A 25,969-nucleotide genomic window follows, 5' to 3' on the forward strand; every position below is an offset into this window, starting at 1 on the left:
GTTCTTCCAAACCTGGAAAGAGTCATCACTGCCAGAGGGCCTCATATTTGAAGTCCTCCCACTCTTTTCTTGGTCTGAAATATCCATATGGGTAAAGTGCTCACTATCTTGCTTAGACAGCTGAATCCTTCCTCTCAAGTCACGAAAAACATTTTAGTCAAAGGGGAGATCAAGCAATAAAAAAGTTTTGTATCTAACACCTATGTGAAATACGGACTCCAAGCCGTTACACAAGACATCCAGTCAGTCTCTACCATTATAGCTATTTTTAATTTCCCTTTGTAACTTTGTTAGAAGTACCTAGGAGTTACGGATTCCTTGCAAAAGGCTTTGTCTGAATAAGGACAACTCACCTGATGATTAATGGATTTTCACCCATATCTGTCATCTTCTGGTCATTTACACCATAGATTTCCTTAAACAAAGCAGGAATAGATGATATAACAAAAATAAAATTCAGCATCTCACAAAGATGGTAATTCTGTGTGTTATTTTATGCAAAGTATTTCTAATGTTTGCTCAAGTAAAATGGAAGTGTGCTTATAAATTTATTCCCTGACAGCACATCCACCACTGCAGACTGGTACATACACAGAAAAGGGAAAAAGTTGTGGAATAATAAGATTTTTTTGCTTTCAACTGCTTTCCTTCAGTTGAATGAATGAACGAAAAAGCTCCCCTTTTTCATATATCTTTCTAGGAGCTCTGACAGCATTGCAAAATTAAAACATCTGTGTGAAACCTCTGTTTCACTGAACACTGGTGGCAGCATTTCTTTAAAAATACAAAATGGTCAGAATTTTATTTTGTGCTGAAAAGAGCCATATTCCTATCCTTGCTCAGTGTGCCCAAATTGCTGATGCTTTCCCTTTCTTCTGACTTAAAAAATAAAAATCCAGAGCTCAGTTGTATAGTGTGCTCTCAAGAAACCAATATGAATTACATTTGGCATTAAGGATGCAGTTTCATGTTACAACTAAAATTCTTTTAGGGTTAGCTGCTGCTATTGAGATAATGTAATACACCATTGCTATGGAGGAGAGGGAAAGAAAAGAAAGAGCCCAATCTTTCATAAAAAGTGCACTTCAAGAGACACCCAGCATTTTTGCAGGGCTGTGACCAGGACACCAACATACATACAGAGAATGCACAAACTAAAAGAAACTGGCAAGTGTCCTGGTTTTGGCTAGGATAGAGTTGTTTTTTCTTCCTGACAGCTGGGATAGTGCTGTGTTTTGGATTTGGTATGAGAATAATGCTGATACACTGATGTTTGGTTGTTGCTAAGTAGTTGTAGTGCTTATTCTTAGGCAAGGACTGTTCAGTTTCCCATGCTCTGCCAGTGAGGAGGTGCACAGGAAGCTGGGAGGGGGCACAGCCAGGACAGCTGACCCAGGCTGGCCAAAGGGATATTCCATACCAGATAACATCGTGCTCAGCATATGAACTGGAGTTGGCCGGGAGGTGGGAATTGCCGCCCGGGGATGGGCTATCGGTCATCGGGTGGTGAGCAATTGATGCGTTGTGCATCACTTGTTCTCGTATATTCCTTTATCAGTAATATTATTGTTATCATTGTTGTTTCCTCTTCTTTGGCTGTCCTATTAAACTGTTTTTATCTCAACCCATGAGTTTTTTCCTGATTCTTGGGAATTCTAGGGACTATTCTTTAGCCCCTAGTTGCCAGCTGGAGCTAAACCACGACAAGCAGCAAATAAAGGCAGCTCCAAAGCAGCAAAATGTTGCAGCTATGCAGTTATGACAAAATAAGCCTCAGAGTTACAATAGATTTAATTGTAGTATTAGGTGCTCCTTTGTTCAAGGTTCAATATGGTTCAGTTCCATACATTTAGGAGAGTTCAGTAAGCTTTTTAGCTATGCTTGGTTTTGGCACTAAAATTATTAGAAGTTACAGGGCTTTTCTATTATCAGAGCTTTATAAATGGAGTAGAGCCTTTTTAAGTATGTGAACTTTTGGAGTTTAAGAGAAATAGAGAAACAGTGATAGATAAATTTCCACATACTTACCTCCTCAGAAGTATTAGGAGATCTTTTTCGGAGATAAATGTTGGAATCACTGTTACTGGTTCTGAAATGTATGTGAATGCAAAGTTTTTTAAATTCATACCGCTAAGTTTTATTTTGACTTCAAAGAGAGCCACTGCAATTGCACATGCTAGTTTCAAGCTACGCAAAACCACAAATATGCATTGTTGCATGAATTAGATTATGGACTTTAATTTATCAGTACCATTATAAAAAATAGCTTTGTGAAAATCTGACCCATGATAAAAAATCCATATGCTCAAATTGCAATCTTTTCTGAAAAAATGGTATCTGACAGGGTTTTTTTGATATCATTGACATTTAAGTGAGAGTATACCCCAGATTTTATGGCTTTCTATATAAATAGAAAATTGACAGACCTTGCAGGGAACAGAAAGCTTGAAGGAGACAATGAGTTTTTTAAGGAAACTCCCAAACTCTAGACTGGTATAGTAATAAGCCTCAACAAATTACAGTTCGTGTCACACTCACATACATTACCTAAGAAACAAATTGGAACGTAAGAGGGAACAGAAGTGAGTGGAGTAAAATTAGCTGAGTGTCTCTGTACTGGGTCTGGATGGGGTGCAGTTAACTTTCCCTGTAGCAGCCCCTACAGTGCTGTGCTTTGTAGCTAGAACTGGTGCTGACAACACACCAGTGTTTTGGCTATTGCTGAGCACCAAGGCTCAAACAGCACCAAGGCTGTCTCTCCAACCCGCCCCACCCCAAAGGCCAGCAGGCTGGGGCTGGGCAAGTGGTTAGGAAGGGACAAAGCCGGGACAGCTGACCCAAACCGACCAAAGGGATATTCCACCCCATATGATGTTGTGCTCAGCAATAAAAACGAAGAAAAGAGGAAGCTTTCAGAGGGACACAAACACACACGCACTCTCATTATTAAGGCATTTGTCTTCTGAAGCAACCTCTATGCCTACTGAGGCCCCTCTTCCCAGGAAGTGGCTGGACACTGCCTGCTGCTGCAAAGTAGAGAATAAATTTGGTTTTTGTGTGTGTGTGTCTCCTTTTGCTTTGCTTCCACATGTGGGCTTTGCTTTTTTTCATTAAACTGCCTTTACCTTGAGCCATGAGTTTTTCATCTTATTTTCTGCCCTCATCCTCCTGAGGGTGGCAAGAGAGAGGGTGTTTTGGTGGGCACCTGGTGGCCAGCCAAGGTTAACCTACCACAATCTTGTTCACTTGTTATAGACAAAATAGAAAAAAAGTCCAACAAATATCTGTTGGAATGAAGCAGTGTCGCACTTCCACATAGTGCCACAACACACGTGGATTATTTCATCTACGTTACAAAACACTCTTTAAATTCTGTTGGAAGAACAGTTATAACACTGCCATGTTCAAAAGCACTGGGATTCCAGTTGGGTTTTGTGTAGCAAAGTTTGTAAAGCAACGTCAAATCAAGTCCCATTGGCACTGAATCACTCGATAGATTTAAGAGAAACACAGGAAGAAGCCAACGAGTCCCAATACACTGCTTCTAAAAGAAGTATACAAGAAACATCCAGTGGACAGGGCACACTTCAAAAGACCAGGCGTTCATACCAGTTGGGTGTATTTAAGACAAAGTTAATGTGAAATACCTGGTAAATTCCTGACAGTCAGCAATTTCTTCCAGTTTATCTTGTGACAGAGTAGTAGTGACAGCTTCTGAGATCTGCACATCTTCTGTTTCGATTGTATTTTTCCCTTCTTCCTCCCTATTACTACTTTTTTCTGGTCTCTTTATGGCTATTGATAAATCCTCTAGACGTTCTACTATGGCCTGTTAAAATTAAGAAACATTTTGCATTAGATAGTAAGACTGATTCCCCACCCTTCTAAATGTCTTAGTAGTGTAGCCTATGCAGATGCTAAATTGCATGTAGTGTGAGATTGAAAGTCTCACTGAAGAGAATAAAAAGTAATTAATTTACTGAAAATAATTTTGGATACACTGAGCTATAAAGTATCATCAGTTCAACATACATACAATTAGTTGTCAGTTCTTTTGATACAAGAAGTCATGACATGACAAGGCTCTTTGAAGTAATCCACTAAGACTTTTTTTAATCTGTCCCAAATTAGTCTTTGAAGCTAAAAGCAAATTGACTTCATTGCTCTAGTAAATGTCAGGACTAAAACATGTCCAAGCAACTTGTCTAAGCAACATGTAGAGTAACATTAAATGGACAATCATTCCTCAGAAACACTGTCTAAAATTACTGTGCTGGAAAACATGTAAGAATTCAAAATCAGCGTCTGGAAGAAGAGATAGAGTAGCAAATTGCCTAAATCAAACACACAGAATAATTACCAAAAATCTCCCCTCTTTCTCCTCCTCCAGTGTAGACAAGTCTTCATTTCACCCATATAACTTATCCTACTCAAATTGATTTAAGTTTTTGTAGGCAAACTTACTTGGATTCAGACAAAAATTACCTTTGCCTCTATCCTTTCTATATCAGCAATACTACTTTCTGTACCTCTCATTACAAAATATTAGAAATACCCTCTGTGATAATCATTTATGCCTAAGGATTATACAGAAACTTCAAAGTACTTTAAAACGTAATTAAAATTCACATTTTTGCAGGGCTTATTCTCTCTTTTAATGTCAGATCTTCTCAGAGATCTGCAATTCCATTCATTCCAGCAGGGGGCTGTGGCAAACAGTGTTACGGGACAGGAAAACAAGTACATTTTACATATTTCTCCAAAACATTGCAAAATGAAAGCAAATGAAAACTATTGAGGTCAGATGCTAATCCCCCATATAAACACAAAGAAATGCTGGTAATAAAAAAATAAAGTACCTCAGGATGTTGTGGAATAGTGGAATCTTGATGGTTGTTGGCCTTTGTGCCATCTTCTTCAATTTCTAACTCCTCTCCTACTAGTAATGGCACTTCTTTTTCATCAGAGAAATTCATGTGACACTTAATATCTGCTGCTTCCTCCTCACCGTTCTCAGTATCTATTTCTGATGGAGGGACACCTAGCTTATTACCTAACTCTGTCTCTGCAGCATCCTCCGTGTAGTTCTGTTCTGGTAAGCCTTTCTCATGTAAAACATCTGTTACTGTTTCAGAAGCAGCATTGTCATTTCCAGTATCATAACCTTCAATACAAGGCTCAAGGTAAGCGTTCAAAACTGCTGATATGGGAACATTATAATGTGGATAATAAAAGAGATCATGGGGTATTACAGATACTTTTGAAGAACTGGGTAGCACTTCAGCTGAAGACTCAACTTCATCACAGCCGTCCAGGTCCTCTGGATTTTTAGGTACATCTGAGAGGGAGTCATCAGATGTTTCATGCTGGGTAGATAGTTCTTGGCTTTTGAGACTAGAACCATTCAGTGAACAATGGTTAGTTTCTGTTGTCTCAAAGAGAGGTGATTGCTTTGTATGTTCATTTTGTGGAATTTTCAGTATTTCCTCATTTAGAAGATGAAGAACATACTTATGCGTATCTTCTTGTTTTGAGGTATCTTCTGGTAGAAGAATTGAAGTCTGGTGTTTGCTCTCTTCTACTTTATTTACAGATTCATCTGTAAGTATACCTGAAGTCCAGGATAATGGACTCAAAGAAGAAGTATTGGCTGAAAGGCTTTTAGTTTCGTTGTCATATTCAGTAGAGGTTTCTTTAGTTAATTCTTCAGAGTAGTCTTCAAAAGAGTCAACAGAATTTTTCTGATCTGTCAGAACAGCTGGAGAAAGGTCATTATTCTGTTTCAGTGGACCATCAGATATGCCTCCTTCACCTGGCATGAATTTATCGCTTAGAACCTCCCAAGAGGAATTGGATTCAAAACTGACAGATCCTGTAATTTTCAGTGAGGTAGGCCTCTGAGGCTCCGCTTCAGATGTTTCCTGTGAATCACCTAACATTTGATTCAATTTCCCATTACAGTTTTCAGGAACATTTTCTGATGGGATTCTCTCAAGGGTGTCATGAATATGAACCTTTGGAGGAGCAGGATGACTTCTTTCGTGATTAACAGTATACATGTTTTCTTCACTTTCACTTAAAATCAAGATTTTGCCTTCCTTTTCTGAAGGTGTATCTTTGATGTGGACGTACGTGGACTCAATTGGAAGCTCCTTGTCAGGATCTGTAAAGTCTTCCTGTAAGTGATGATACACCATTAAAAGACCAATCATTCCTCAGACACCAGTTTACTTTTCCCAAACACTACAGAAAGTATAACTACTTAGCCCATCACCCCATTACCTTGTGAATGGCCAATTAATGACTCACTTATTTTGAAAGCAGGGAAACCAATTTGGTAAGTCAAGTTACTTGAACAAAGCTCAATGTCAAGAAGCCACTTGTACAGGAAGATTAGAATGCAGACAAGCCTACTCCTCAGCTGTTAATGTATTCATCTCTCAGTGCTGCACCTGTGGAGACAACTGACTTGGCTTTTTGACACAATCCCAAACCTGGGAATAAAATAAATCTAACAAGTCCACTAAACCCACTGTGAAATATATTAATATTCTAGATGAGTGCACCCTCAGCAAGTTTGCGGATGACATCAAGCTGAGTGGTGTGGTTGATATGCCTGAGGTACAGGATGCCATCCAGAGGGACCTGGACAAGCTCAAGGAACAGGCCTATGTGAACCTCCTGAGGTTCAACAAGGCCAAGGGCAGGGTCCTGTACGTGGGTTGGGGCAAGCCAGTAGTCCGGTGGGTGGGTGGGGAAAAGCCAGTATCAACACAGGCTGGGGGATGAAGAGCAGCCCTGCTGAGAAGGACTTGGGGGTACTGGTGGATAAAAAGCTGAACGTGAGCCAGTAATACGCGCTTGTAGGCCCGACAGCCAACCATATCCTGGGCTGCATCAAAAGCAGCGTGGCCGACAGGTCAAGGGAGGAGATTCTGCCCCTTCACTCCACTCTGGTGAGACCCCACCTGCAGTGCTGCCTCCAGCTCTGGAGCCCTCAGCACAGGAAAGACATGGACCTGTTGGAGAGGGTCCAGAGGAGGCCTCAAAAATGATCAGAGGGATGGAACACCTCTCCTGTGAGGACAGGCTGAGAGAGTTGGGGTTGTTCAGCCTGGAGAAGAGAAGGCTCTGGGGAGACCTTATTGCAGCCTTCCAGTACTTCAAGGGGACTTCTAAGAAAGATGGGGATGGACTTTTTAGCAGGGCCTGTAGCGATAGGACAAGGGTAATAGTTTTAAACTAAAAGAGGGCAGATTTAGACTAAAGAAGAATTTTTTTTACAATGAGGGTGGTGAAACACTGGCCCAGGTTGCCCAGAGAGGTGGTAGATGCCTCATCTCTGGAAACATTCCAGGTCAGGCTGGACGGGGCTCTGGGCGACCTGCTCTAGTTGAAGATGTCCCTGCTCATTGCAGGGGGGCTGGACTAGATGGTCTTTAAAGGTCCCTTCCAATCCAAACTATTCTATGATTCTGTGATTCTCTGATTCTATGATTATTCAATTCCAACAGACTGTATTAAAAAACCACAATCTCTAGGCTTTTTCTTTGTTCATTGAAATGTCTGTAAGTCTTAATGCTTAACAAACATTATTGCTCATCTAATCTAATAATAATTATTAGATTATTATAATAATTTTAATTCCAGTGACTTTAGCAATGCCCACCAATTTTATAAGCTACAAAATACATACCAACTGGAACCTTCAGTCAAGAAATGAGAGGAAATGTCTTTTGTGTAGAAACCATCATTTATGTGCACGTACTTTAGCACAAAACCTTACCCAGATACTTGAGGGACAGTGAGTCCTTTGGCGACCCTTTCAAACCAAAAAGACTATGTTGAACTAGGTTCGTCTGGAAGTACAAGCAGCCTCCAGAAAAGTATTTTACCTTATGCAGATCTGTTCCCCAGTTCCTGGGACTTCCCATTTTTCCTCAAGCTTTCTGTCTCCTATCCTTTAATTCCTCTATAAATTTATCCTCTGTTTCTCCAAAAGACCTTTGTCAATCCCTGACACTGTCAGCCCCTGCTTGCTCCTCAATTCTTGATTTTTGATAAAATCTGCATTAAAGTCCTGGTCCTTTAAGCTGCAGCAGTTTATCTCATGCTTACGGTGAGTGCTTTTGACTGCTGCATTGACAAGATTCAGCCTCTGGTATCTTGTGTTTGATACCTGCTACATTCATATTGATTGTGGCCCTCAACCTTGAGAAAATAGAAGTCAAAATGAAACTCAAAGTCCAATGAATCATCATAGATGAAGGGATAAATTTCAGCCTTATTTAAGACTCATATAGCAAAGTAGCAGAGCCCTGTGTAACCAGTTCTAACCTCTGGGAATTATAATTGGATGTAAATGTTTAAAAGCACAATTCTACCTAAAGCATTTTAGCAATCGCCAATGAAAGCCCATTTGACGGGATTTAACAAAAATGTGAAAAAGTAAGTTTGTGGTTTATTTTAAATTGCTTAGAAAGAAACACAGAAAATAAATACAGCAGTATCTGACTTAAATATTAAGTACACCAAAGCAAATTTTAAAAAATCATATGACATAGGAGTAACACATACCCCTTCCAGCTCCGGGAAGTGTTCCAGAAATTGCGCCACGTACGTCACAATTGACTGTTCATCGGGTGACTCCACCATGATATCTATGGAGACAGACACAAGGAGCTTGAGCACACATGGCTTTAAAATGTTCTTGCAGAGGAACAGATCGTCAGACATTTATCCTGCCTCTATGATGAGAGAAATAACAGCTACAAACGCTTTTCTTTTTCTGACAGATAAAAGAAATACTTTTTGCTGTTGATGGTACTCGAAAGAGCTCGCAACATCTTATTCACATTAATTTTTTCCTATTTCCAAACACATACTGAACCCTGATCAGGGTCCCTTTTCATCCACCTTCATACTGTCATTTATGTTATTGTCACTAGACGGTGATCTTGTTGAGTGACAGCACAGAGGTTTATTTTTAGCAGGATGGCCAAGTCTTCTAACAGGTGACCCATAAAAGCACAAATAACCAATCTGTGCTTTCAATCATAAAATCAAGGCCTAGCACCTGTCTGGCAGAGTTCAGTTAAAAACACTGCAAGAAGCAGCTCCATTTATATACATATATTTATACAGAATCATAGAATCATTTAGGTTGGAAAAGACCTTTAAGAATATACACACATATATGCTTGTGTTTACACATATAAATATATATATGTGTACATATGCGTTGTAAAGGAAAAACTGGGAGGTGCAAATACATTTGAATAGGTATCTACCCATTCTCCTGGTATGACAGACTCTCATACTTCATCCTGGAGTGACATTCAGTCTCTGCAGACTGTAGCCATTACAAAGTGGTGCTAACGCATCGAGACACCTCTCAGCACAACAGCGTGGTGATTCATGCCCACTAGTAATGCAGATGTCACATAGCATCTAAACATTAACCAGGACCAGTGTACACAGCTAAAACTATGGCAAAATCTCTGCCCCCAAGCAGCTTACAAATATGACTGGAAGCATACAACTACAAGCCAGTGTCTTTTTTTTTTTTTTTTTTTTTTTAATCAGTGAGGTACTGTGGCTTAGTGGGGTGAGTTGCTCAGCCAAAAATACTGATCACATCAACAGCCTAATCACTGGAAGGTTTTTGGTAGGTATCACAATGCAATATTCACGAATTCATTATAATTTGAATGTTACCCAACAAAGTTGACGTAGGTGTTTTACCTTCTGGTTCTAGGAGCCGAGGAACACCCAGCTTATTTTGTGCTATGCTGAAAGCATCCTCCAAGTTTTCTCGAGCCGATTTCTCCAGTGCTTGCTTCATGTCTACCAAAGTACAGTCTATTGCTTTTATGATAGCTAAGAAAGCAAGGCCGCTCCTCCAACTGCTGGCAAAATCCTGAACTGCAACACCATACCTAAACAGAATTACATACAGTTTACATGGGTGGTTGCGTTACAAAATCCAGAGTAAAGGCATCACCATTTTCAAAGACTCCTGAAAGTTAAAAGTAAGGTTGCTGAGTTGCACTAGTCAAATTTGAGATCTTTGTGGATTTCAAAACGCACAAAATGCATCCATAAAACACAAGGATTCACAAACTGGATCGATGTGGCTAACAGCTGACATCAACCTGCTTGTAGGAAGTAGTTAGTAAAAACAAAGCCCTCAAGAACTCAGCAACCACATTTAACATCCACAAACCCAAATCTCTCTGTGATTCCTGTTTCTGTTGCTCTCCAGCATTCTAATGCCATAGCTTGGGAAGACTGCCAACACTTAAGTATTTAAAAACATAAGCATAAATGATTCACATTCCTGTGTACTTGGCCTTCTGTAGCAGAAAACTGTGCTTTGCCAAATGCAAATGGTGTCAGTATATGCATAAACCACAACTGTGTTAGATGCCCGAAGTTTTGGAGGAAAAAACAACCATCAAACTCACGATGAAATACAGCCCCAGAATAGAGAATTCTGCGCAGGTCATTGGATAACAGGATTAGAATGATGCTATTATGTTTTTAATAGTGCAGTTGCAAGAACAATTTTCTCCTATTAGATGTTTTCAATTTGTACTCTTTGACAGGACTGAAAAGTCTCTGGCCTTTATTTCTCTGGTTCTCACTTTCCTTGTACCACCTCCCTGCTAGTGACATTATCAGCATTATTTTGGGACTAAAACTGTGTTTCCTGTATGGTCTGCACTGGCAGCAGTGAACTACGGATCTCAATGGGACAAGTTTATCTGCACAACAAGCACTCTGAGATTCCCTGGAGATAACCAAGGGACGATGTGGCCCACGGTATTTAAGATGTAAATTCGTATCTTCAACACTAGACACAGAAAATTTGTCTTCACAGGCAGATTTGGACATATAAATCCATCAACAGACAAAAATGCCAAATATTCAGCTATCCAACTTGTACAAGTAATTTGACCCATGCCCTCTTTAAAACTATCGCTTCAGATAACAATATATGTGAAATGCTCTCCCAGCATTTACAGATGCACTAGACATCTTACACTAAAGTTTTTTAACCTGACTAACTCAGGCTAAAGCATTACTAGACACAATGCTTTGGCGAAAGAACTGCTTTTTTATTAAAGAGGAGAGAGATATTTTGAGCACCCAAATGTTACAAGTTCATAAGAAGTGACCTGAGATTCACTCCCTTCCCCTCTTTAATTCTGAGGAAAGAGGGACTCTAATATGGCTCTGTCCTTCAACGCACTCTGCAGCACAGAGAAGTTCCCTCAGGGCTGCTGCTTAATTTAAGAAGCTGTTCCTAAAGTCTTTCCATACATTTACTTTTTTCAGTTCACCCCTTGTTTATGCCTACCCCTTAATTAGCAAAAGATATCCGATAGACCGCACAAAAGCCAAGGAGGGAATGATCTTGTTTTAAACAGCGCCAAGCAGATTAGTGCAAGTTAACGTTTAACACTCAAATCATGGAGCCAGCAGTGCACATGGCTTCCAGGTCAGACTGCCACTGCAGACACATGGCCGCAGCGATGTAGGCCCCTGCGGAGACCTTGTGCCTGCAAACTGTGAGAGCAGAAGTCACACACACGGGGCAGGAGAGAGAAAAGAGATTCAGCTTCAAAAGGGCAGGTGGCAGAAACACATTTTTCCATGAAGGTTTGTTAGCTTACTTTCTGGTCTTCCTCTGAACCCAGATTAAAAGGGCTCTGATGGCTTTCCGCTGATCCTTCACGGTAACAGACATGGTTCTCTCCACGCCGGGAGTGCTGGGGTGGGACGTGTCTGACTCTGGACCGCTGGGCCCGGAGGACAGGCTGGAGGAGGAGGAGTTCCTGTTGAGGTTACCTGTCAGCTCCTTAATCTGTAATAAAGGGTGAAACACGCAGTGCTCTGGTGTAACATGCTGCATGGAGAACTCCGTGCTCGTTTTCATGCAAACTTTAAAGGTAACAGTGCCACAACTGAATTTTAAGAGGTAGTTATAGACCTATTCATGAGAACTCTCGGCTTGTATTGCTCCTGCGTGCCAGCCAGCAGCAGCCCAGCTGGCAACCCCAGGAAACAGAAAGAGCAAGGTATCAGCTACGGCTGAACTGAGCAAATTCGTATTAAAGAAAAAGCAAAGAAACATCTCCGTGAAAGAAAAGTTAGTTTAGCTGAAATTGTTCTTTCTCTTCACAGGATTCACTCAAGTGAAATATTTTTAGTCAAGAAATGCACGGTGACCTGCAGCAGCACTCCTGTCCTGGTCAGCATTGATACTTGAGTTCCAATTATCCTCTCTGCTGCTTCTAGGTCCCCCATGCCCTCTGCTGCCGGGGTGACACACTCTAGTTGCACCGTCTCTGCCTTTGGGTCCATCTGGCCAAACTAGTGCTCTGCACCACGGTTCAGCTTGTAGAGCTGTACTGGGTTTGCGTGGCCAGGTCTTGGTAGCGGGGGGCTGCAGGGGCGGCTTCTGTGAGGAGCTGCCAGAAGCTTCCCCTGTGTCCAACAGAGCCAGTGCCAGCCGGCTCCAAGATGGACCCACCACTGGCCAAGGCCAAGCCCATCAGCGACAGTGGTAGCACCTCTGGGGTAACAGAGTGAAGGGGGAAAAAACCCAGCACAGCAACTGCAGCCGGAGAGAGGAGTGAGAACATGTGAGGGAACAGCCCTGCAGACCCCCAGCTCAGAGCAGCAGGAGGGGCAGGAGGGCTCCAGGTGCCGGAGCAGAGGTTCCCCGGCAGCCCCTGGGGAAGCCCATGGTGAGGCCGGCTGGGGCCCTGCGGCCCTGGAGCTCCCCGCACCCATGGGGGCACCCAGGCTGGAGCAGTTCGTGAAGAACTGCAGCCCGTGGGAAGGACTCATGTTGGAGAAGTTCATGGAGGCCTGTCTCCCGTGGGAGGGACCCCAGACTGGAGCAGGGGCAGAGGGTGAGGAGTCCTCCCCTGAGGGGGAAGAAGCGGCAGAGACAGCGTGTGATGAACTGACCACAGCCCCCATTCCCTGTCCCCCTGCGCTGCTCGGGGGGAGGAGGGAGAGAAAGTGGGGAGTGGAGTTGAGCCTGGGAAGAAGGGAGGGGTGGGATGAAGGTGTTTTGAAGATTTTATTTTAGTTCTCATTGCTCTGTTCTGATTTTGATTGGTAATAAATTAATTTCCCCAAGTTGAGTCTGTTTTGCCCGTGACAGTAATTGCTGACTGATCTCTCCCTGTCCTTATCTTGACCCACGAGCTTCTTGTTATTCTTTCTCTCCCCTGCCCAGCTGAGGAGGGGAGTGACAGAGCGGCTTTGGTGGGCACCTGACATTGAACCAGGGTCAACACACCGCAGGGTCTCAGACAGGGAGAGAAACGCCAGTGCAGCCTCAAGAGAGGTTATTTTTTAAACCTGTAGCCAGTTTAGAAATGAGCCCAAGAGAATGAAAGAGCCTCACAGAGTTACAGAAACCCTCCCTCCATCTCTGTTCCTTAGAATTTGGTATTGTCTAGAAGGACATTTTCAAAATACATGTAGATTAGGGAGCAGTTTTAAACTAAGCCTGGGGCTAAATCAATTTTCAGGCTCAAATCAGTTTTATCAGTTCCAGGCCCTTGAAGATCTTTCATTTGGCCCTCTACATCAGTTACAAATTTTTGCCATGTTGAGTAAGTCTCTGGAGATCGGTGATTCTGCATGGCATTTCCTACCACACTGGACAAAATCCAGAAAAGGTTATTGGAAATAAACTGTGACCTGGAACCAAACCCAAGATGTTGGTTCAGATCCAGGGAATCTGGAGCAGAACCCTGAGAAGGCACAGGAGAGAAGGGGAAGTAGTAATCTGAAGCTCTAATTCTGGTCCAAGTCAAACGAGGGCTTAAATTGACTCCTATTTACACCAAAATAGGTCCAATGAAGTAAAACGAAAGCAGCTGCAGGTATAAAATTAGTGTATATTAAGCGGGAAAAGCTCAGGTTTAGCATGCTTAATTATGTTCTTTAGGATTAAGAATCAATTTAAAAATCAGTATTCAGCTGGAATAGATTGATACCATGAAGATTGCTCACTTATGATTAAAGTATTCAACTTTTATTACCTGAAAAAACAAGATTATATTCCATATTAGTCCAAGTACCAGAGAGGAATTTCCATCTGCTATTTCTGCTGCATCGATGCTAACAAGCTTTACCTGTAGAAGAGATCATAAACTCAGAGCTGAAGTCAAAGCAGCAAGGCAAATGCAAAAAATGCACTGGCTTGAACTGAGTCTACTGGATATGTCCAGAACACTTCTGCCACAGACTGGCCAGCCAAAAACCAAGACTGAAACCTTGTGTTAACGATCATTTGCCCTGATCACAACCACCCTGCTAATGGAACTCCTATCTCAAGCCCCCAGCATAGTCTGCAGAATGAAAGTGAGCCCAGTTCTGCATCCTCAGGACCACAAATGTGTTTCCTCCATACAAAAATGGAACAAGATGGTGCCCCCTCCAGCGGATCCTATTCTTAAAAAGTAGACAGTCAATTCTTGTACAAAAATTAAAATCCTGGTAAGATCTGCTTACTTCTGTTTCGCTATGCATCTCCTTTCTCCCTGCTTATCTCACCTTACACAGCTTGCCATAGAGTTCTCATTAAATCAGTTAGCAAAGGATAGGGTTGCCTAACCCAAGCAAACTCCAGAGTTTCCCACAGTGTGGTTTCTTCCATCTGATAACACCAGGATATTATTCTCTTAGACAACACCGACTTGGTTTTGGCAAAGGTCATGCAGGAGGGCGGAAGCAAGGAAGCTCTCCGTACTGCACATGGCACCCAGACCGAGTTAAAGCCCAGCATACAGCGCATTTATCGCTGAGAAATCCTGTACACAATGAATCGCTTAGCAGTGCTTTACCCTGCTGCCCCAGTTCCACAGAAGCGTATGCTGATGGATTCCACCCACTGTGGTTTAATATCTAACCCCGAAGCTCTTGGCGGCCAAGGCATTTTGCCAACACTTTCGTCACCACCCTTCACTAACCGGTTTGGTTAAGCTGAGAAACGGAAAGCAAAATACCTTTTTATCTAGTGGTTCACACAACAGTTTTCAATCTTAGCAAGTAGACACCTCTAGCTGTCATATTTCAAGGCTCAGATTTCTTGCTAGCTCCAAGGTATTTGGCATGGGAAAACCTTTAAGAGCTAGAACATTTGAATAGCAGTTTCTCCAAAATAGGGAGCAAGTGTCATTTATCATTCGACTGCTCTTAGTGTCAGCTCTGTCCTCTTACTGCTGTTTATGTTTGTCACCCAGCCCAGTAGAGATACCTGGCTATAAGATACTGGCTGCTTACTCTTAAGGAAACAAGAAATCCATAGAAAAGCAGGCATTTTAGCACCACTAATTAAAAGGCCACCAGGCTCCTCCTGCCTGGTGTTGCTCATTGAGGTTCTAGGATGTTCCCTAGCAAGGTCCTGGCAACCAGACAGGCTTCAGCTGCAGCTTTGCAATGTGTTGATATCAACAGAGAAAAAAAAATCTCATCTGCCAGTGGGCCTTAGCTGGATTTCAGTAGAAAGAATCAACTGGAAAACTGTTAAGAAATCTCAGAAGTTGTAAAATATTTCTTAGCAGGTCTATAGCAGGACATGTACACACACACATTTAGGGCCAGAGCAGTCCCCACTAGTGGATTTTCCAAAAGGAGACTAGAACACTGGGAAGTTACTGGACAACTGGACAGTGGGATCAAGTGCACCCTCAGCAAGTTTGCAGATGGCATTAAGCTGAGTGGTGCGGTTGACATGCCTGAGGGACAGGATGCCATCCAGAAGGTCCTGGACAAGCTCAAGGAATGGGCCTGTGTGAACCTCCTCAGGTTCAGCGTCCTGCACCTGGGTTGGGGCAACCCCCGGTATCAGAACAGGCTGGGGGATGAAGGGATTGAGGGCAGCCCTGCCGAGAAGGACTTAGGGGTACTTGTGGATGAAAAGATGGACATGAGCCAGCAATGTGCACTTGCAGCCCAGAAGGCCAACTGTATCCCGGGCTGCATCGAAGAAAGCGTGGCCAACAGGTCAAGGGAGGTGATTCTGCCCCTTCACTCCACTCTGGTGAGACCCCACCTGGAGTACTGTGTCCAGCCCTGGAGCCCTCAGCACAGGAAAGACAAGGACCTGTTGGAGTGGGTCCAGAGGAGGCCACCAAAGTGATTAGAGAGATGGAACACCTCTCCTATGAGGACAAGCTGAGAGAGTTGGGGTTGTTCAGCCTAGAGAAGAGAGGGCTCCGGGGAGACCTTATTCATAGAATCATAGAATACTTTGGGTTGGAAGGGACATTTAAAGGTCATCTAGTCCAACCCCCCTGCAATGAGCAAGGACATCTTCAACTATGCAATGCAGGTTGCTCAGAGCCCTGTCCAGCCTGACCTGGAATGTTTCCAGGGATGGGGCATCTACCACCTCCCTGTGCAACCTCTGCCAGTGTTTCACCACGCTCATTGTAAAAAAAATTCTTCTTTATATCTAGTCTAAATCTGTCCTCTTTTAGTTTAAAACCATTACGCCTTGTCCTATCGCTACAAGCCCTGCTAAAAAGTCTGTCCCCATCTTTCTTAGAAGCCCCCTTGAAGTACTGGAAGGCTGCAATAAGGTCTCCCCAGAGCCTTCTCTTCTCCAGGCTGAACAACCCCAACTCTCTCAGCCTGCCTGCAGAGGAGAGGTGTTCCATCTCTGATCATTTCAAGCTACAGGGTTTGATCTTGCCTGGTCACTTACAACCGTAGGAAGTGATGTTGCAGTAGTGCCATACTGACCATGAGGGAAGTTATACCCTTACAAGGTTTTGATTTCTGGAATTAAGCATTTATCTCTTGTTCCCAAATTTAATTTTCTCTTGCCTTTGACTCATGATCAGCTGATGCAGCAGTTTACCAGATAAATATATGATTTGTAATACTGAAAGTATTTCTCATGAAAGGAAGGAAAGTCATCTACCTTCAGTGTAACTGTAGTAATGCCACTAAGACCCAGTTCATAAAGATTACTCACATTTCTTTTTATTTTCTTTTAATATTGAGTTCCTGATCCTTTAATCCTGTTGAACTTTTACATCATAAAATGAACAAATAATCCTTGTTTTAGTCTCTGTAGGTGTTCTTGTTATGCATTTTCATGTGACTTTTCAGCCTTGCTGCTAAGGTAAGTCACAGTGCCTTTAAGCGGTACATTCCTGTTATGTACATGCAGCACATCAGACTAGTTACAACTACAACAATTACAATATACTTCAAGAGAAGATATTAAGACCAGCCTTTGAAAATACTCACATTACTGTCCTCCAAGAACTTAAGTGCTTTGGCTATGTTGTTCAAACGGAAAATGCGATGGGTTGAAGATTTGTATTCGTGCATCTAGAAAAAATAAGAGCCGCGCTGGTTTTAGAAATGGTGGAATTATTCACTACTTACAAAGCTTAAAAAGCCTGCAAACGCAGAGGCAAAATAAAGCTAAGGAAATGTACCTATAGAAAATTATTGCCATCTTTTCTGATCAGTAAAGTGCTTCAGCTGAACGATCTGCCCTTGCTGTAGCAAAACAGGGTTAGCAACCAGCTTTCCTGCTCTCCAGATGCTATCGCTCTCTTGGACCTGCCACGTTGATTATTTGTATAATCACTCCCCAACCACATTCAGTCACAGGATCAAATTTACCTGAAAACTCATAATAATAGATTTTTTTTTCTTGGATTAAATAAAATTATCCTAATTAGGATGTGCGAGCAGTTTTCATAGCAAGCACAGGCAGGTGGGAGGTAGAAGCCCTCAGCCCGGCAGAGGTGAAACAGACCTGCTGCGCGCCTGTCTCCCTGCAGCTCCCCTTTGGCGCAGTTTTTACCACGGGTGCAGGAACACCTAACTGCCAGCGCGACACGTTTGGCCAGATGACCTCACCGCCTGCCCTGCCCTTCTCCGTGACCTCCCGGGGCATAGCCTAGCGATGTGATTCCCCCTTCAGCTCCTTTCCAGCCCAGCTCTCAATGCAATCTGTGTGAATGCTCACAGGGATGCTGCCGCTTCTGCTACCGCTCCCCAGAACATCAAGAATATTACAAAATAGGTGGTTCCAAATGTGTGACCAGAGTGGACATTCGTGCTGCTCTACTTAGGTGGTTCAGTCACTATAGAGCATCACCAGGTGACTGCAAGAAGTGCATCTGCAGCAGTGAGATGGTCTCTCCTCTTATCCAGGTGTGATACTCATACAGAAGAGAGTATTTACTGACAAGATTGATGCACAAAGAAAACATTAAAATCACTGTAATTGGTCATTTATAGTTGCACTGGGTGTTTCCATTTCTGGTATTGTGGAACTTCATGCAGCTCTTACAAAGAAAGGAGGAGAGGAAAAGATTCTGATAAGTGAAGCTTTACCCTTCTTCTTTAGACCACATCAGTAAGACTAACAAAATCTGAGCCAGGATAGCAGAACTAAACTCACAACTACACTAAGCACCAGCAGACCTATTAAGTGTCATAATGATCCTGGAGAAAACAGAATTTATGGATTAAAAAAATAATACAGCAAATATAGCTCTTCTTGGTAATGTGACTTGGGAGATCTCAAAATGGAATATGTGAGCATTGATATATTAAAGCCTTAAGAAACCTGAGGGGTAGGAACATACATTTACACTGATCACACACCATTTACACTGATCACACACCATTTACACCTCATTGTTATACATTTCCTTGAAATCTAAGTTACAGCTCAGGACACCACCCTGTAATATAAGGAGATCACAATGAAGTTGCTGAAATGCTTATTACTATACCTATGACACGGGACCAAATTCTCCCTTATTCGTTGGATGTCCATACATTGTTGCTTGTAACATACAGAGCTCCATACATATGGAGGTTTCTCCCTCTTGTATACATACCAGCTTTTGTCCTGACAGGACTTCCAGTAGCGCCATCAAGATTTTGCCATCTTGTATGTCAATAAACAAGTCTTTCACTTTCAGAGGAGGCTTGCACTGTGAAGAAAAGAAACCAGGTAGCTTTTAAAGCAGTACTGCTTGGTATGTCGCCATGATTTCAGAGAGTAAGAAGGAGAATTATAAAAGATGGAGATTCTAGATATAAAACTTAGCCTGCAAGAAGAAAGGGCCGACTTTCCTTCACATCAGTGGCAATTCTGTCCTAGGAATGTCTGAACTAAAACTGAGACATAGTACTCATGTAATTGAGATCAGGCAAGGACTTATTCCAGATTTCTCATAACAGAATCTCATCCTAAATACTCTGCCTAGGAAGAAACCACCCAAGGGTTGGGTGCTGATCCTTCAGATTAAGACAAGTCCAGGAGTGAATCCCACTTTGTGCCCAAAATAAGCCTGAGATCCAGCCAGCCCAATGTCCTGTCTCCTCTCCAGGGTTTCTGGTGGTGCCATTCTGTTTCCCAGTATTTTCGAAGTACTTATAGCAACTTCTTGTATGTGTCTATCTCTGCTCAGCAAACTCCTCCAAACGGAACCACCTCCTCACTTCACCGAGGTGTCTGATGATGTGTGCACTGTGAGGCACATAGCCAAGTCAGCCCAGCCCTTAAGGGTAGTCTCAGCTGCAGCAATTACGCTCTGTTCAGGTGTCACTCACTCACTCACATGTCCCTAAAGAGCCAGATCTTTTTATCTTTGGTTGGGCAATGCACTACTGTTCAATTAAGTACTGCTTCTGGAAACTGGGGCCATACATTTTCATTACTAGTCTCTAATCTAGCCAAGAGTACTAAACAATGCTCCATACTGAAAGCAAGCAAAGTATCATTCATTTCAAAATTAAATAACCTATCTGAAAGCCTCAAACCCAAACCTTTTTTATTCTTTCAGTACTTAAGACAAGAACAACCAGCACTCGGAAAATGCAAACCACTCCCAATTATCCCATGAAGAGCAGAGCTGGCTCCTCTCAAAAGATGACCCAAATGGGATAGTGTGCTCCAAAAGGGGACACACCACAGAATAAGTTTCCTGAAGAACTACAAGAAGACGGCTTCACTGCTGCCCTTAAAAGAAAGAAGCGACTCTTGAAAAAGTGCCTCTTTGAGGATAAAGGCAGAAGCCACCTTCCTCAGTGGATGTCCTCAGGGAATCACCTGTAATTACAGAGAGCTTTAGCAAAGCTCTCATTATTTACATGGGTATGTTTATCATGCCACTTCCAGGAAAAACATTAATATAGCAGCAGACTTTTGCCCTCTCTTCATAAAAGGATTTTTTTTTGTTGAATCAGAGAGGAAAAAAATTTGTATGCACTCCAGAGAAAACAGTTCACCTGCCCACAAAGTTTCTCAGACTTCGTATGCTTGGCACAGCAGAATTAACAGCACCCTACAGCCTTTTTCATGATCTAATTCCTTCTGTAAATCAAAGACCTTCTCCACAGTCACATATTTGACAACCCTTTTTGACAACTTCCAAAACTGCAGTTAGTTTAAAGCCCTAGAGCCTGATTCACGGAGGACTCATGTAACACTGTCTTCGTTCTGAGAGACCTTTGGGAGCAATTGCTAGTCAAAACATTTCCAACTAGCCTTATTCCGATTTTCCAGAGAGATTTAAGAGGATCCCTTTATTCCTTCAGCAACATTCACTGCAGAGTAGTGGGCTTAAGCAACCATATATGTGATGCCTTTCTTCTAAAAAGGCTTTACTTTACTATGTCTAAACTGCAATTGCTTCCAAGAACTACAGGAGCTGAACTGAGAGCCAGCTTGTAGCCCAAACTTAGTCCCAGTCTGTGCTTCATGAAATTTAGCCACAGATACTAAAGGCACCATGAAGCTAGCTCAAACTCCAGTCAAAGTTAGGACTTCGTCTAGATGAAGAAGCTGATCTCATTCCTTGATCCTGCACTAAGCCTTGCTGCTGTCTCAGTAATGTTAAGAAATTTTTTTCCTCTTTTCACCCTCAACAGCAGGGAAATTGTCCTCTGGATGGCACACTACCAGGAGAGTAAGTACTTCTCTACTATCAATAGGAACAGTAAATTAGGTTTAATAGCCATATTATGGTATGATTAAGAAACAATTACATCTTAAAAATATGAAGTGATGTTCAAAAATTAGTTCTCTAATGTAAGTGCATATGTAAAGATCCCATCATACAGTCGCCCCCGTCCGTCCGTCCCGTCCCCCCCCAACACGACTGACAAGGTATTAATGTTTCCCATCTGTACATCTGGGACAAAGCCAGGTTCTGAAGAACATCTATCTGTCTTCGGCCATGATGCCTCAGATGTTCAAACTTCCAGTCCAGGGAAGAACACAGTCACCGTCACCTCAGAACAGCCTCAGCCACATTTGATTTCGTGTGGGTACTTTCTATGGGAAAACTCTAGCCTCATAATTAACAGTCATTGAAGACTTAAACGCACCTTAGATGAATTAAAGCCAGCCAAGCATTTGTTGTGCTTCAAAAGCCATTTTCATTTACCACTAAGCATGCTTTCAGCTTCTCCTCATTCTCCTCCAAATGTCCCCATGTGCACAGAAGTCAACTTTGTTTCCAAATTTTAACTACTTTAAAAGGAATTAACTGCAATCTGTCTATAGTTAAGTCCTTGTATCTCAATATCAAGACTGTCAGTCTTACCTTTCCCAAGTGTAGGTTTATCCATCTGGTAAAGGTCCTCTTCTGTACATTTTCTCGTTCCACTAGAAATACCAGAAACAAAAAACAGCACTTAAGTTTCCAGAAGAGGGAAAGCTGGTCGGAAATTTCAAAGACTGATGCACAAAAAAGGCAGAATTCATGAGAGGCCTGTGAATAAAACAAATATATTCCAAATCGGGAGATACAAGGTTGAGCTATGGTGTTTTATTCAATTTCTTCACCCAGACATGACCACTTGTAGATGCATTCTAGAGTACATAGGAAGAAGTCTCTCTTAGTTTTGCAGTTTTCAATGTAGCTTTTGAGAGGTGAACATTTATGTGTTGTGCCCAGCTCTCCAGTGACGATAGCCTCTGAACAGGCAGCTTGACCCTTCTATGTCAATTTATAGGATTATTGCTCTGACACCCTCATGCAAATTGGGCTGGCGTGGATTCCAATGTACTTACTTGCATGCACAGGGAAACAGGACCACATTAACCAACACAACAATTTTGTCTTCATTCGTATGAATGGAAAAGCCTCATCAAATCTCATCTTCCCAATCTCCTAACTAGTGCATTTAAAATTCCAAAGTCCCTAGATTGAAGGATTTTATTTATATTGCAATAAGACAAGGAGTGCTTGTTCCTTGCCAGAAGTGTTGTATGCTAGGTGCTGTACAAATAGCTCTTGGGCCAGTTGAAGAGTTTTTAATCACATCTGCCATTTCCTGAATCCATTTCCACAGTGAACTACAGCAAAAGTGTAAGGGGAATCACATTACTGACCAACTTTCATTTACCTTCTAATATAAAAAAGTAAACCATATATTTAATATAAATGAAGTAGACTGACAAAGTAGCATTTCATTTTACAGACAATTATTCTCAAGTGGTTCTCAAATTTCACTTGAATTAAGGAAATCTGGCAATTTATGAACAAAAAACATTAAAACTAGTTATATGCTGTATTTCAGTTTACTCATAGAGCATATCAAATATATTTTAAAACCATTTTGTTTTTCTTCAGCCCTACAAAAATAGCTAACCTATCTACTGGGAAATCATATTCTGTAAAAGTCTGGTTTGTTTTTATTGGTCAGACTAATTATAGGCTAAGTAGTAGCTTCCGTAAATCAAATTTTAATATTGTTCTTTTTGATCATTTTAACTGAAGGGTCAGCAGCCTCTAATCATATGTATAATTGTTTTCCTTATTTTGATGTATTGGAATAGAGCTTTCAGCATGAATTACATCTGTCACTGATGGCCAGTCAGGCCTTTTAAGTCCTCTTATTCCTGTAAAACCTGATTTTATGTGAGATTGGGTAAAAAAAGACATTACCCCTTAAGTGCTTTAGAAAACATGGAAATGCCAAGCTAATTATTGCTGTTGGCCTTTCTTTTAAAATATCGCAGAAGAACGTGCACAGATTTGAAACAGCTCTCTACAAATGAAACTGTAAATTATATTAGGGTTCCAGAATATCTGTAAAAAAACCCACAGCATTTACCACCTACAAATCTCAAAGTACAATAAACTAAGAGACGTGTCACATCTTTCTTGGGCTTCCCTTCCTTCGGCACCTCGACCCCAGAACTGCCTTTCCATGCACTCCCACCTCCACGTCTGAGCAGCAGAAGTGCTATGTGTCACCTAGGGTGTAACTTCCACAATCAATCAATCTGTTAAAATTAACTTTTGAGGGTGGGTGGTGGTTAATGTTAAGCCAGATCTGTTCCCAGATGCACTTCTTCTTGTTTAAATACATGTGTTGGTGCAAAGGGGAAGGCAGAACGGGCACAGGCGCTCGCGGCAGGACACGGGGCCACCTCTTTCTTGAGCTTGTCTGAAACGCTCAGGAATGCTCGGATGGGCAGCGCCAGGTTTCACGGAGCTCGGGGGACCTTATCGAACAGGCTGGCTATACAGACTTCCAATGTCGACCAAAATCAACGAGGAAACACAGAAGGGTACACAGAAGCAAAATGAATGTTTTCCGATTTCATCAGAGGTTTGGTTTCTTGGTGTCAGATCCTATTTTTCACCAGACTTTTTCAGGGTAAATAAGGATGCAAGAGAGCGCTGTGTTTATTTACAGATCATCCATAAAACTGAGCACACATTGGCTCCTAATTTTGCTGCAGAAATTCTGCCATTGATGCAAATCAGAGTTGCACATATGCCTGAAAGGATGGGCGAGCCAAGCTGGTATTACTGCTTCAGGAAGCTCACACACACACACAAAAAAAGGCACATTCAGGAAAGCACTTGCATATATATACAGGTTTCTGACACTAATCAGTGAATGTTTCTACAGCAAACAGCCTCTTTCCAGTAAGAGTGATCACCCCAGAATGGACACTATTTGATTCTGTAATAGCCTAACGTATAGCAACTGGATGGGGAAGAGGAAAGGGGAGGAAATGTATTAATAAAATCCCTAAGGCAGACAAACTCCTAATGCAATCCACATGCTCGATGGGAGAGTTAATGGGAAAAGTTCAGCACAGGTATTTACTGGTGTGTGCCTTTAACTGTTATTCCTCTCCAGCTTTGTGGACCTCCCAGTTTCGGTACAGCCCCTCTTCTGCACAACCTTTTCATTTGAGACGATTGTAGAGACTCTATAAACTTTATACAGTTTCTATAAATTAAATGGAATCTTTTTTTCTCCTTCACACCTACTATTGTATAAAAGTGAAGAAAATCATTCAAGTCTACAGTTCCTATGCTTACCTATATAGTTTACTGAAACTGCACTGCGTTTACTGGGCAGCTGGAGAGCAATAACACCATTATAAAATAATAATTACACACTCCATATGGCTGGCCTGCACACAAATCCTACGCTGAAAAAGAAAGATGCCTGCTGTGAGGGCTGGATTCAAGGATGTAATGCTGGAAGGTAGTAAAAAGTTAGGAATTGCCATTTTGGTTCAGCTCAGCTCCGACCTTGACATAAGAGAAAAATTATAAAGACAAATTTTGACCACCACACAGAAGCTCGGTCTTCCATGCTCTTCAAATAAGCTCAACTGCAACATGCCTTCACAGTACGGTCTAAGATGTTGCGGAGGCACAGACGTTATATTAAAAGTACACAGGTAAGTCACTGACAGGTATTAGGTGCTATAATTTAGAAGGGAAGAAACGCCTAGAGAAGGAAAAGGAGTACTGGTAGCCTATTGTACAACCCACACAATTCTCTGCCCCACAACTGTGTCCTAGAGGACAGCGGAATTTGGCAGAATTTGGCTCAGCCAGAGTATCTGCACCCTAGTTAGTTTTCAAATAAATATTCAAAAAGATATATATTCTGGTTTGTCAAATCTTACGGCAAAGACAACTAATTTGTCACAGAGTAAAACTAAGCTAGTTCAAAAACCACTTGGGCAAATTCAAGGTTAAGCTGTTATAGACAAGAGAGTTTGGCCGGTCTCCTTTGTGGCACTATTTCCTTCCCCACCAGCCTAGAAATTCCTCAGACATTTACTGCTAATGCCATTTCTTCCTCCTTCAAATCTCCTCAAAGGTCACTACTGTTGCAATACCTACAAGAAGCCAATCCCCTAAGAGCCTCTACGTTCAACAGCAAATTGGAGATAGCAAATATTGATTTGCTTTTAATTACTATTTATTCTGTTGTTGTAAAACCAGTTATGAATAATCCTCTGAGGCACACCACCACGGGGCTGGGCACATGAAGGAACTATGAAACATGAAAACTGATTTGAGTGGAACACTTGGCAGTGTGTAATTACGCAGCTTCAGAAAACTGCTTGATTTGCATATATGGATATGACTCGCAAAGCAGAAGGTCACTTAAATTTGTTTCCAAAGCTATTAGCATTTCATCCAGGATATCATCAGTAGATGATGCTAAAACCTTCACAACAAGCCAAGCTGGCTTTTAGATCCACTTGCAACTTACCTTCAAGACATCTTGTTAACTACGGGTTTTACAACACGCACAAAAGCCAGCTTCCTTGTTTCTACCGCAGGTTATAACCTCTATAGATAGACGATATACCTATTATTACCATTAAGCAAGTTTTCAAGACAGAAACGACGTTGTTGGCCATCTAACCATGAAAGAGGATGCTTTGCCTGCCCTCGCCCTCAGAGGCAGTGACTTGCCAGGAGAATCATCCCATATCCACTTTATCAGTAACCAATGGTCACCACAGAACCAGCTCATAACCTGCATGGCTCTGGAGGTATCCAGGCATCTTAGATCAGGAGAAAATGGCACTTCTTATTAAACAACAAAAATATATTGGCAAATGTATGATATTTTGCAGATGACACCAAATGGGGTGGGAGTGTTGATCTGCTGGAGGGTA

At 42.0% G+C, this 25,969-nt stretch overlaps 1 protein-coding gene across 1 annotated transcript in view; it reads right to left on the minus strand.

Moving 5' to 3' along the window:
- CLMN (calmin (calponin-like, transmembrane)) overlaps positions 1 to 21,682 on the minus strand; it is a gene marked incomplete at its 5' end in the record, with an annotated part of 24,153 nt that extends 2,471 nt beyond the window's left edge. The window contains 11 exons of the mRNA XM_010289016.1: positions 354 to 415; positions 2,029 to 2,089; positions 3,648 to 3,829; positions 4,860 to 6,176; positions 8,578 to 8,660; positions 9,745 to 9,938; positions 11,679 to 11,869; positions 14,070 to 14,162; positions 17,290 to 17,373; positions 18,906 to 19,001; positions 21,621 to 21,682. Of these exons, the coding sequence (XP_010287318.1) occupies positions 354 to 415; positions 2,029 to 2,089; positions 3,648 to 3,829; positions 4,860 to 6,176; positions 8,578 to 8,660; positions 9,745 to 9,938; positions 11,679 to 11,869; positions 14,070 to 14,162; positions 17,290 to 17,373; positions 18,906 to 19,001; positions 21,621 to 21,682 (2,425 nt within the window). The remainder of the gene's footprint in view (positions 1 to 353; positions 416 to 2,028; positions 2,090 to 3,647; positions 3,830 to 4,859; positions 6,177 to 8,577; positions 8,661 to 9,744; positions 9,939 to 11,678; positions 11,870 to 14,069; positions 14,163 to 17,289; positions 17,374 to 18,905; positions 19,002 to 21,620) is intronic.
- Positions 21,683 to 25,969: the final 4,287 nt, after the last annotated feature.

Source organism: Phaethon lepturus, unplaced genomic scaffold, assembly GCF_000687285.1.
Source record: "Phaethon lepturus isolate BGI_N335 unplaced genomic scaffold, ASM68728v1 scaffold11246, whole genome shotgun sequence".
Classification (NCBI taxonomy): Eukaryota; Metazoa; Chordata; class Aves; order Phaethontiformes; family Phaethontidae; genus Phaethon; species Phaethon lepturus.